General features: G+C 35.7%; 1 protein-coding gene across 1 annotated transcript in view; it reads left to right on the forward strand.

Annotated features, from left to right (window-relative positions):
- Positions 1–2,462: 2,462 nt before the first annotated feature.
- The window catches only part of LOC126842267 (protein Shroom-like), a 123,346-nt gene continuing 112,055 nt past the window's right edge, over positions 2,463–13,753 (forward strand). Inside the window, exon 1 of the mRNA XM_050579153.1 lies at positions 2,463–2,742. Within this exon, the coding sequence (XP_050435110.1) occupies positions 2,687–2,742 (56 nt within the window). The 5' untranslated portion in view covers positions 2,463–2,686. The remainder of the gene's footprint in view (positions 2,743–13,753) is intronic.

A 13,753-nucleotide genomic window follows, 5' to 3' on the forward strand; every position in this document is an offset into this window, starting at 1 on the left:
GGAGTGTACTCAACAATTTCCCAAAGTTTCATGGCGATCGGATAAATGGTGTACTAATGCATAAAGAACAGACAGACGGACATTCATTTATATATATATATATTAGATAGATTACATAGGTTAAATATTCATAGATGTTTCTTGGGAATATGAAATATGACAGTCGTTAATCGTTATCATAGTTTGTTGTGGTTAATATAGGTTTTCTTTTATTGCGTAAATATTTGTAAAATTATCATACTATAATAATTTAAGCATAACATTCTTGTTATTATTCAACTGTGATTATTCGGTTCAAACTAATATATTTTAAGTCACTATAATATATTTATTAAGTATCTATAATTTAAATGACTATCAAAAATAATGAAAACAATATTTTGTATCTCCGAATATTTTATAACGAAAAAAAAAAATACTTAACATCGGTATATATTTTTTTTATGATTTTACCAGAGCATGTGTGTTGTATCATTAATATTTAATTATAATAATTATTGATGCGTGTCTTCTTTTACCACACCTCCCATGCATTAGGGCTCCATTAACCCCAATGTTGTGTCCTACAAAAGTGGTTATTACATCTGATATGAAGAGCCACAGTAATATCTGTTTATTGTCTACTACAATATTTCTGTAAGAGTTTACTTTGTTTAATACTGTCGTAATACTTAAGTTAAACTCTAATGCCGTACGATCTCATGGAAATGTACGGATGTCGGCCTCAAGTTATATACGATTATTTGTTTCTTTAAACTTATTCAAATTCATTAAATGATGCGTATAACCCGATTAAAACGTTTCATCAATTTGTCTTATAAAATATCATATTACCAACACATTTAATGATAAAAGCAACAACCTTTGAGTAGTTTATTAAACCTAGCAAACTATAATATACAAATATATACAATAGTGCTCTGTGTTAAAATTATGAATTCCAATACAATTGGCTGGGGGGAGGGTAGGGGTTAAACAAATTTAAGGGAATAAAAATAATATTATCCACTAATTTAGTTTATAATAATATAAATATTATTATTACCATATGGCTTATTTTGACCGGGAGTAGGCTTAAATGACCTAAGTTCGGTCGTTTCAGTGAAGGATGTTAGTTTCTCTCTTTAGGCGTCGCCTGCCCAGAGTGAGAGAGAGAGACAGTCTGTTTAAATTGCACACCAGTGGGGCTGTTTAGATCCTAAAATTATGTTAAACGAGAAATCAAGCGAAAAATTGTCTGTATCAACGAGCATGACCAAAGTGACCACTTAGACTACCAAATCATTTTACGGTGATTTATGAAAGTGAAAATAAAAGAAGAAATTTATTGAAAGGTTAGTTTAGAGTGAGCAATTCAACCCACGCATTTTTAAAAGATTGCATGTACAAATCTGCTCCAATTTACTTGATTAATCATTTTGAAATTTCTGATAGTATTGACTGAAAAGTAAATAAATAGAAAATAGATCAATTTACGTTATATTTACCATATAACATTTATGTACTTAAACTTTTCGTTTTATTTATTGGTAAATTAAGTGTTTTATGTTAAGTTTAGCGTACCGTTGGGCTAGGATATTGAATACAAACTTGTGAAAAAATAATCATTTCATTAGTTTAATAAAGTATGTCGTTTAAAAAAATTATTGGTTTTATTGAAATGGTGAATCCATGCGTAAACAGTACCGTTTTGAAATACCGTATTCTTAAAATTAGTTAATGAGTTACTATAAAAGTGAAATGGTAAAAATAATAATAATAAATGATTTATATTAAATTATTGTTGAGATTTTTTAGCAACAGTTTTGTTCACTGTCTTTTTCTTAATTTTACTAATAATAATAGTTGTAAATACTTTCAAGTACTACTTCAAGTTCCGGAAACACGATTTCACTTGAAAATATGTTTTAAACTTTTAATTTGAGCGTTTGCTCATTCATTTCTTATCAATCATTGCACTCGGGTACACCGATTTTTACTCATATTACTCTGTGTGTTATAACATCCATCGCGGAAAATAGAAACGGCGCTGAAATACAGAGTACGACGATGTGGAGGATTGCATTTCTGGTATGAAAAATATAATAATACAAGTAATGTATTCCATATTACGATAGGGCACCGTCGATAATCGTTTCTAATTCGTGACAGTCGACGCCGCCGTGTTTATAGCCTCCGACCGCGTTGCTCTTGGAGTGGAAGAGTAGAAAAAATACATTCATAAATATATATATATATATATATATACTATATAGATAATCTATATATATATAAATAATAATAACAATAATTACGCCGACGACGGTCAGCGGCCGTGCGGGTCTTCAGGAGTGGGCAGTCGAGAGCGGCGATGCTGCTGCCTTTTGTTGGTCCTTCGTTGCCCGGGACGACCGCGACCACGGCCAGGCGTCGATCGAACCGGTTTCCCCGAGGAGGCGCGCACCGGCAGTTTTCGGCCGGAACACCAACCGACTCGTCGTGCGGTCTTCGCGCAGTAAATTTGTGCTTGTATTATAAGTGTGTGTGTGTGTGTGTGTATGGTGCGCGCTCGTGTCAAGACGTCGACAAATAAATAATATTGATTCTTCGACACCGACCAGTGACCATACCCGCCCCGTTGACGTCTCAATGTGCTTCGGAGACGAACCGTCCGCATAGACCCGACAGCGTGGTGGCGGCTGCCGCTATGTTTTCCGGCAGGACTCGGTCCAGTGTCCGGCTCAAGGATCCCAAACAACAGAGGTCAGTTTTTGTTGTTGTTATTTTCCTATTTGGGTTTCTTTCGCGTTGGGGTTTTCGTCGTTGCGGTCTTGTTGGTTTTGCACCTGCAAACTGGTCAGAGGGACCCGCCGATACGCCGTCGTGGCGACGCATGACAAATGAGGATTAATATTGGATTTGAGCCCGTGTACACCGACCAGTCTTGGTGTAGACCGGTTTGGGTGGTCCGCCGGCGGAGAAGGACGCGTTCAGGTATGAGGGCGTCGCGCACCCTCCCTCGTACGACGTCTTACTGCAGACCTTTCATTACCTTTCATTACGTTTCTTTTTTTTTTTTTTAATAAGATTTCCTCTCGCCGTAATCGAACGGAAAGATTATTATCGACCTTTAAATACGCCATTCGATTGTTTACATTGGGTATGAGATATTTTATCGCCGCGGTCCGTCCGTTTAATATTAAATAGTTCGACGGTATGGCATGAGCTGTTATTCGTTACAGTGTTTTTCAATTATTTGAACAAGCGGGCGTCGTCGGTGTACTTTATAATCGTAATTAATATAAAAACAACAACTGGAATTTCCAACTGTTAGAGATTTTATTTAAAAAAACGCCGTTTACTACCCCATAAAAATCCGATGTGGGTTTTCAATTTCAAACGATTCGTTACGATTCTTAAATTAAACGTCCGACAAAGGTTCCGTGGACATTTAGCGACCGTGTGTGTACGCATTATGTTGTAAAACAAAAATTATCACGATCAGTGTTACTGGACGCCGACAAAGAACTCTTGATAACGTCGCACTATCGTTTGTATAAATCGGCCGGGATAAGAAACTACGGCTGTTTTTATCCCGCCGGAAGATACATTTTTTCGGAACGTTTTCCTCCGTACAATGTTCGAGAAGGCTCGAGTCGTTTGTACATAATAATAATAATAATACTATTAATGTTTATTATATACCTAGCTGTTGGTCGGTCCGTGCTACCACGCCGTTATTACGTGTAAATATCCAAAGACCGTCGGAGAGAGATTTCCCAAGAGATCGGTATCGCTTTAAACCCCGGATCCGTCTTGTAGTATGCGAAATTATCATGCCACCATACTTCCCAAGTCATTCAATTACACACTCGTGTGTGTGTTGGTTTTTTTATTTTTATTAATACATTTTTTTTTTTTTTTTATTCGTCTGGCATTGTTGTAAACGAGCCGAAGGACGAGACGGTGGCCAAAGTATGGGAGGGGAGGCACGGGGAAAGTGGTGGCGATGTCGGCGTCGGCGGAAGAAAAAACAATCCACAGTATTTTCGTGGCCCGGTAATTGGCTTTAGTTTCGCCGACGCGTGGGAATATTCTCATTTGTGTACACACACAATGACGACGAAAATCACTTAACGAACAGTGTTCCTTGAAGTTTAAGGTTGCAGCTGGCAAATTAGACCGTTCGCCTGCTTCTGCACAATTCGTAATTACGCCAGGATCGCGGGCGGATTTAGGGCAAACGCCAGCCAAGGGGTTTCGCTTTTCGACAAGCATCCAAACGATTCGGACCACGTCGGTAGTACAATATGGTCGGAAATAATTGGATTATGTCGCGTTTTGGTTTTTTTTTTAACAAGCTTTGGCTCTTTTCGAGCCTCACGTATGTTAATAATAATACGAGTAGTAAAATATGCATAATATTTCACACAGACTATGCGTTTCATACATAGACGACCCGTTAAGAAAATCCAAACCAGAATGTCTTGGAATTGTTTTAATAATCGTCAAATACTCACAGTAAATAAAAGAGAACTCTATCTGTGCTGAAAACTTTCCCCGACTTAATGTAGCAATTTTTAATAATTTATTTAAAAAATATATTAAAAACTTAAAAAATTCCTAGGAAAAAAAATATTTGAATTGCTACGGTTAAGCATATAGCTAATATTCTTCTCTATTTTAACCATGGAAATCAAGCGAATTTAATAATAATAACATTACAGCCTTAACAATATTCATTCGCTTAAACCCTTAATCACACTACAAATTATTAGTGGGTAGCGTCCAATAAACGTTTTTAAACATTATGATAAACAATACACGTGTAGAATATTAATTGCCGGTAACACGAAAAGTGTCGAAATAAAATATGTGCTTGAAAAGATTTATTTTTCATTTCAATAACCAGGTAATACAATAAAATGTACTTTGGATGCCGTCTTGGTCATTGTTGTACCCGGTCGAGCATAAACCGTAAGTCAGTCTAAGAAAGATACGGATCGGACCGTGTGTAGTATACCCTTCTGTTCGTCTCGAAAATATGTTGTCAGTACACAACGCGTCAAATATAAACACTTGTATTCAATTAAATTTATCACATTAAGAATGCACCGAAAACCCCTTGTCGTCCGTGGGAAGAATTTTCGTAGACAATTTTCCATATTTCAACAATCGGAGGGGTTAGGTTAGATTTTACTATCGATGATCCTATTCGTTTATTCGGATTAAAGAACTCGAACTGAAAACCGTTCAGGCAACACATAGAACAATTATAATATTATTATTGTCTAAGAAAATAGTGTAAAAATATCATTTATATTGAATTTGAGTTTGAAAGATAAAACGTATTTTTTTTTCTAGTTAATGTATTCGGATTAAATCCATTAGCCATATGAAAATTATCCTTCATTGAGGTTTGGGATTGTACTTATTACCTGAAGTGTGTATGCAATTATTATGATAACAAATGTAACAGACCTCCTCGCACCGAAATCTAAAACTAGTCTAAACCATACTATCCGGTTTTTTTTTCTTTAAATCATTAGATATAATAATATAATATTATGACGTACATAAACAGCGTTGAGGTTACAAGCACTTTGGTTGGCGAAATTGAATTTGGAATCGAATGAGTGTTGTTCCGTACGTGCCAACCAGTGTATACTACTTGCCTGTCGGTGGAAAAAGGATTGAAGATTTCTATGTTGTTATGAAAATAATAACTACCGAAGAATTACCATAATGACCCCGTCACCTACTTTTCGAATAGGAATTGTCCAGTGCACGTAAAGACTATGTACTGAGCAACTGTCAAACAAATGCGCGTGGCTGGCCATCTTTATAGCCAAAGCCTAAGTGAACAAAACGGCAGACTCAGATCAGGATTTGGCGGCAGTACTCGAAATACTAATAAGTCTCGAGGAAGCACTATACTTATTTTATTTGACGTATTTGCCAGCTGTAACTCAAAGGCAAATGGCCAACAAAATTACTATTCAAATAATATGCTTTGTGCTGAACTAACGACTACGCACAGTCTATTAATATGGAATTGTTGTGTCCTCCGTACAGTCGTTTAGCATAGTCACTGCCGTCTGCTGATATAATATAAGCACAGACCGTGCATCTTTACTTCTGATGATGTACAACTACAAGATGGTCACGTGCTAACGGTAAAGTACAATTGAAATCCGTACTTACCTACCTATCCACGAATGTTTTCCGAACAATCGAGCTGCTAGAGTAGTATAACGGTTTTATGAATAAACGCACAAGCTAATTATCGGAACTTGATTACAAAATTAAGTTATAATATAAAAATATAATCATTTCCCCATTTATTGTTAAACTTTTTAGCAGTAATAATAGATAATATTTTTCTTTAAAATTTAATGTAAATTGTAAACCAATTTAATGTGTTTAATAAATTATCCTGTAGCATAACATAAGTTTAGTGAGTAAATGCCGAAGAGCACATTATACTAACGATAATTTATTTTGTAACTAGAAAATTATATTATCTTCATGTAAATCGTATCCTTCATTAGTATTCTATGTGATGCAGTTTTAGTGCACGTATTTACTTTACAACACAGTAAAGTGTAAAATATGTTTCATTCCAAACGAGACTTATGTGACAGAAAATTGAAAATAAATTTATCAATGCGGGTTGTGTTGTATTGAGTAAAAAGTTTAATTGAATTTACATGTATAAAGTATTAAGTATAGTTCACAGTAAATCATATAATATAGTATACAGCTGTATGGTGTAGGCTAATTACTACTACCTAACATATTTTATGCAATAATTCCAAGATATATTGTACACAAGCTTACATATTACTATTATATAAAATGGATCTTATTATAAATGATTCATATACAACACAATTTTACTCATGTCAATAAAAATATTTAGTATGACGCACATTAGATATTGATGTTTTGAGCTATTTTCAAGAACACTCCAGTATTCGATTACAGTAAATATCTTTCTTCATATTTCTCTCTGATCTGTACACCTCCATTTGTACCATGTCTTCTTCAAGGATAACGGAAAGAAAGGTATAAACTATATGTCACATTCCAAAGTGTCTACCAAATCTATTCAATTTTTTTTTTTGTTATACAACTTTACATCTCCTCTATGGTTGTTAGAAAATTATTTCTTATTACACCAGATAATTATGTCTAATGTATACAATAATAATTATTTATAACACTTTCGTCATAACTCATGGAAATATTAACTAGTAAAAGGAAACATATTAAAAATAGTATAGAAATATTAAAATAGTATAAGGAACACGTACAAATTAAAATTCACTTACCCTTTAATTTGATGTCATATATGTGAGCAATTATGAATGCTGCCAAATTAATATATGGTAAATGACGTCTATTTAAACTGCTCTGATAATTTGGACAGATTTTCTCCCCCTCTATTTGGCAATATTTAACAATAAACTATCGGTAAAAAGTAAAGAAACGTTTATTTGGGATATTCCAGTATTGTTGTAGCGTTTGTAAAAAATAACGCACAACTAGGAAATTAAAAATCAAGCTTACACATCCGGTTGCTATAATATAAATACCCGCATATTCGATTATTTAGAACAATATTACAAGCTGCTACTAAAAAGCATGCCTATTGACTCTCTTACCTGTTGACTTCACGATTGCGTTTTGGATGAATGCGGCGTGGCCGTTAACGGTATTGTTAGATCGTGTCGGCGACAGTGTGACTTCGCGTGGTCGGAAAGGGGAAGTGCCTATATAGCTATACGTTGTCGGGGCTGAAGGGTAAATTTGAATTTCTAAAAGCTTTAACGCGCACAGATCAGGTCGGTCGTGTTCGGCGCTTATGCAAATCCAGCGGATTTCACACATTTAGCCGACCGCTTATCATGATAACAACGGTTATAATAATAGCGATGATGATAATAATGGGATATTATAATATATGGATTCACGTGGTTCGCCCATAATCGTTTATACTTGGGTTTCGCTTAGTCAGCAACATACGTGTATAATATGCACGCGGGTCCGTTGACCTCGTTGCCGACCGACGACTACCGTGCTAGGATGATAATACTTACGCTGTTGCCGGCCTATCGAGGTGATCTTCGAAAAGCCAGAACCGAGAACGGGTCACTTTGTCGCCGGCTGGTCGGTCGAAAAGATAAAAAAAAAAAAAAGAAGAAATAATACTTAAAGATCTCTAGAGCGGCACGAACCGTCACAACCCGACAGAGCCCTCCTAACCCTAGCCACGCACAGCCGTATATTGATTGCAACGACCGCATAAATTATTAGTATTGATGAACACATTGTCATTATCATTCCGGTTTGTGTGTTTATCCACACGTATGGCACGGACCAATCGTTAAGAGCTGTTCTAGAAATTACAAACGAAATGACTTATTCAGGACACAAGAATACACGGTTTAGGGATCTGAAAAAATAGAACATTAAAATAATTTGTGTTTAACTTTTGGATATTGTTATCATCGGATTCACGTTATACAGCCAAAAGTCTAAACCTTAGCGTAAAGATACTTTATTAAACCTGACCACTCAAGTTGAAAAAGATTACCCGTTGGCTCTTTTCAATTTGAACAAAAAACTCCTATAAAATTAATTGGATTTTTCGATTTTGAATTTTACCGAAATTATTTCTCCAAATATTAATCGATTATAAAATGTTAAGGCTCACTTTGGTTGTAATTAAATGTTTTAATAGGAAGGTTTCATCAGTCATCGCGTTTGGTTTCTTTCAAAAATATTACGGTAATTTTTGTCCGCAAAAGTTATTAAATAACCGGTATGCAGCAGAAGCCGCCTGTTGAAATATTATTTAACAGATAAATAGCGACAACCGTTTAGAAATTGTACATCAGCTTTAAATTAGCATTCGGCCGATGACCAGTTCACAACAACTTCTTGTTAATCTTCTTTACATGACAGTTCAATTAATTTGTATGCGTCTAGATGCTTTAATCGTTAGCATTTAGTAGTATATCATTCATGTTGCTTAAATTTGTTATGACTGTGATTATTCTGACAATATTATACTCGCTCAGACGTTTTGCAGAGGTTGTATAATATTACTTATACATGAATGGATTGATGATTTTTGGCATATATATGTATATATAATACAGGGTGATCAACTTATCGTAAACCACTCAATATCTCACTGGATTTAATTAAATACAATGTGATCTCAATTTCTCACATTTTTTTTTGTTTTTACCTCCTCCTAACTTAGTTTTTTTGATAGCAACTTTTGAAACTTAAATGGCAACGCATACATTTCATTAACTTTTAAAATTGAGAATAATGTATATAACATTTTAACTGGTCGATAACCAGTTTTGGATAACTATTTTTGAAGTTATTGAAATTTCAAGTTCAGGGCAGGAGGAAAGGTGAAGACTGGAGTGTAGTTTTATTTTTATCTGTACGCATTTTCCAACCGCACTTCCCCATCCCATCCTAACTTTTAAACTCTTATATAAATTCAATTATTAATTAAACCTAGTGAGATACTGAGTGGTTCACGATAAGTTGATCATCAGTATATATTTTAATATTTTCAATTTACACGACTGAGGGTGGTTAATTATTGGTAAAACTAAAGATGGTGTAGCACTTGCCCACGATGGGAAAATAGCAGGCCTTCAAATATTCAACGTTTACGCCGTGTACTCGTATTAACAATACTGAAGCTGTTGTACTATGACGACAGTCATCATGAGAACTGTCCATGCATTAGATTTAGGTTAGGTTATAAGGCATAGTGCTTGTATACGAATATACCCGAGTGACTCCATAGTAGCTGTAAACTTTACAGGGACGTACGATAAACAGGTTTATTATTGTGCTGTCGAGTACAGAAACAGCCGTTATCCGTCCCACAACGGGGCTCGTCCTTTGTTGAGTATAATACAGCGGTGTATCCTCATTTCGGCCGTGTTTCACGACCAACACAATGCTTTCTCCGGGGATTGACGGCACGCGTATCGCGCGTATCTGACCTTACCGGGCGCAAAAGGTGCTCGCCAGAGGTAGGTACTATATTGTTATGATTTCCTAGTCGTTGTCGCAGTACTTGTGGCATGGACAGAGTAGGAGAAGAGGGGAAGGTAGCCGACGAACCGCGTAAACAATGGCAACTGCACAAAATGTTGTATGGCCGTGTCGCTGCATCGCTCCGGGCCAAGTATATTGTGTTTATCTTATCTGAAAACGATTGCTTGTGGAGACGCTGAAATGCCAGTTCTTCACAGATATCTACAGGCGTGTTATATTGTGCGTAGGTGGATCATCGACTGTCAGAAATCGAATAGTTCGGAAAATCAGCAAAGTATTTTATATTAGCACTTGCCATGATACGCAGTAATGATAACTTGTTACTTGTTATTTTTTTCGTTTATACAAAGAAACAATAACTTGAAATAAAACGAAGCGACGGTCTAGTGGGAGAAGATAAAAATCCCAAAACATACATAGTTCCTATTGTAACTCCTATTTTGTTCAAATATAATTTTAAACTATCGCTCTAATTACCTAAATAAGGAGATATAAATCGAATGTAATGAGCAACATTAACCATCTAGCAAGCAACAAAAATATAACTTGAAACTTTACCTCATTTGTGGGTCACGTACAAATAATAAATAAGAGTTCGACAAAATACGAAAGGCATGGACAGAAAATAAATAGTGGCAAGTTTGGTGTCTATAAATGATCAAATCTATTACAGTCCAGAAATTACAAGAGATATTGTTTTAACCACTTTGGCACTACATTGGAGTGTATGAATAGTAATACCCATGTACTATGCTCTATACCTAAGCTCATTGGGAGTTATTGTTAGATAAGAGGAACAAAGTAAAACAAATAGAATGGTTTTCTCCATATTCATCCATACAAGTGTGGCCAAACAGCCAAATTCGCTCTCTCATTTACCCTGCTATTGGCGCAGGTTAGCCCGAACTTCTTCATATACACTTACTCCTTGTTCTGTCTAAAATAATGTTTTTTTCGGAAATAGGAACTAATATCTTAGAAGTGCACTTTTAAATTGGAGGGCTATTGAAATAAACCGTTTTCCTAACCAGCTCTCGTTGACTGCGGTATACGTCTTTGATGTATTCAAAACAGCCAAAGGTGTCTGCAACTGCATTATCATCTGTTTTTTTAGTCAATCTTATGATATTTTATGATCGGTCGGAAAACGACCCGTTGTATCGGCTTGTGCGTAGAGGCAAAGTGTATACACCGCGTCTGCATAGTGCAGTGTTGTAGAGGTCAGCAAAAACGGAAAAGGCAAACTCCAAGTCGCAACGGCGGCGACCATCATTGTCGGATTGTAAAATGACCATTATAACCGGATGATATACGATGACAGCGTCGTTTTGCAGCCGATAAATTGCCCACAAGTGCAACAGCAACAGCCCCAAGTGGTCGCGACCGTAAGTCGTACTGAACAGGGGCGTTCAACCGGCGGCCATCGAAACTAGTCGGTTGACCGTCGTTATTATTATTATTATTACTACTATTGGTCGTCGTCCTGAAAACGATAAGTCCACTAACAGTGGTTTGCCCAAAAGATCATAACATTGTGTACCTACTCATAATAAGGTACCTACTTATATTTTTATAACGTTTTTATGAACTCACAATCTTGTTACTCGATTCAAACGCTGCAAAAGTAAAAAAAAAAGTTATTTGAAAGTGGATGTAAACGAAATGGGAAATCTACATGGGTAATTATTACCGCTAATAACAGTAATAACGATTGAAGACCCGTCCGTCGGTTAGGCACAAGTAATGTTTAAATCGCTCTCATTATAAACGGCTGATTTTAAAATCAATTGTACCCATGACCATGCGCCACTACGCAAAGCACTCGTTGCGTGCAGTCTGTAATAGAAATCACAGAGTGTTTAAAATCACTTATTTAGTCATCTCGATTATTATAACGTTCAATTTCCGAACACGAGTGACTTTAGAATAAATTGCGATTTGTAGGCTTTAAAGTTATATTATACTTTGGTGTTATTCTATGTATAACGGATGCTATATTTACAGAGACCCAGGTAGTTGACTGACTTGGCTATGCATAAATACTACGAAAATGGCGCCTTTGGAGTATAAATGAGTTCGACTATGAGTGTTTAATGTAACAACCCTGGACTATTTACTATAATATATTATAGTAAATATGTATATATACATAAAAGACCTGAAGAATAATCACCATTTTAAAGTTTACCGCAAATTATACATTATACTTTTACTGCTTGGAGGCAACAGGTGAGTAAAAGTAAAATTCTATAATATAAAGAAACGGTAAGCGTTAACGGTTTATTATTTTCAAAAGTCCTTGTTTATACTTGCAAAGAATGTCGCCGAAGAAACTGTTTTAAATGTTAACAAACTTGGTAATTTAAAGATTGTCGAGTTACAAAAATGCTCGTAGCTCACGTATTTAATTGTGACTATTAACTGGCCCGGTACCCAATTTCCAGATTTTTATAATGCTAATGTCATAATAGTCATAAATTTCGAACGTGATTTGTTGTGTAGTGCCTAGAGAAAATTATATTTCTTGGAGATAGTAAATAAATAATGTATTGTATAAAAAAAAGAAGCCGGATATATTTTAATTTGCATAACGATGACAGCTTTATAACTTCATAAAAAATATAACATGCGTACTTGTTGAAAACATATCAAAATAGAGTTAAATAAACCAACGAAACAAGCTTTGTATTATTATAATTCTATACCGTAATAATCGCACTTAAAAGAAAATTGTTATTTTCTCTAGAGTCTAGATGCTGTGAACAAAAATCGTGCGTTGCCTAAAAGTAAAGGTTTTTTTTCCAATGTAGGTATTACCAAATAGCTACACACACAATGGTCTTGTACTTGTTAATTGGTTTTTCTTAGTCAACGCGTTATCTTCGATCTAAAGGTTTTGCGCGCCGTAGTGTCGTAAGGGGGAAAAAAGGAGATTTACACATAAAAAAAAATACATTTTAACACAACGTTATAGGTTATGTTGTTGTACCTGGTTACCCACTCTCCGTAAACCCTGTAGCGGTCGTGACCCGCAGTCTGTCAGTGATAAATGGCCAACAGACTTTGGCAACGTCGGAACCTGCATCTGATAAGTAATTTTTTTCTTTCCTATTCCTCGTCTTCCTCTTGTTCCACCACGTTAGTCGTTCCCCGTCCTAATGTTCTTCGCATATTGTTTATTGCCTGAACATGTATTTAGACTGGTTTTAGTATTTGGGAACCTTCTGCTGAATTATTATGACGAATAGGTTGGGACTCGCAAATTGCAGGGGTCGGATATTTATTTGTGTTCGGTAGGCAGACCTTCGTGTGGTGTACAGACAGAATAATATTAGGTTTTTATAGTCTGTGAAGTGTTGTCTCACTCGCGGGAGTAGTTTGAGTAAGAAACGACGACCATTAACGGAAGATACAAATCCGTTTTTTTTTTTTCAATTTCAATACCTATACCGCCGTTTGGGTTACAATCTCCGACTTGAGCAACGGCTAAGACGTTTTGAATCACAAGTAGGCATGTATGCTAATGAACAATATACAAAATAAACAAGCTCATCGCCGTTTTCGGTGGTACGCTGCTGTTGTTGGACATCAGACTCCGGAATTAGTTTTTTTTTTTACCGGGCCGCTGTTTAAAATGTACATACCCGGGTCACGTATATGTGTAACAATGCCGCAT

Source organism: Adelges cooleyi, unplaced genomic scaffold (genome assembly GCF_023614345.1).
Source record: "Adelges cooleyi isolate 19-005CV unplaced genomic scaffold, UGA_ACOO_1.1 ACOO_flye_CR_arks_rails_tigmint_CR_PRNA_108, whole genome shotgun sequence".
Taxonomy (NCBI): domain Eukaryota; kingdom Metazoa; phylum Arthropoda; class Insecta; order Hemiptera; family Adelgidae; genus Adelges; species Adelges cooleyi.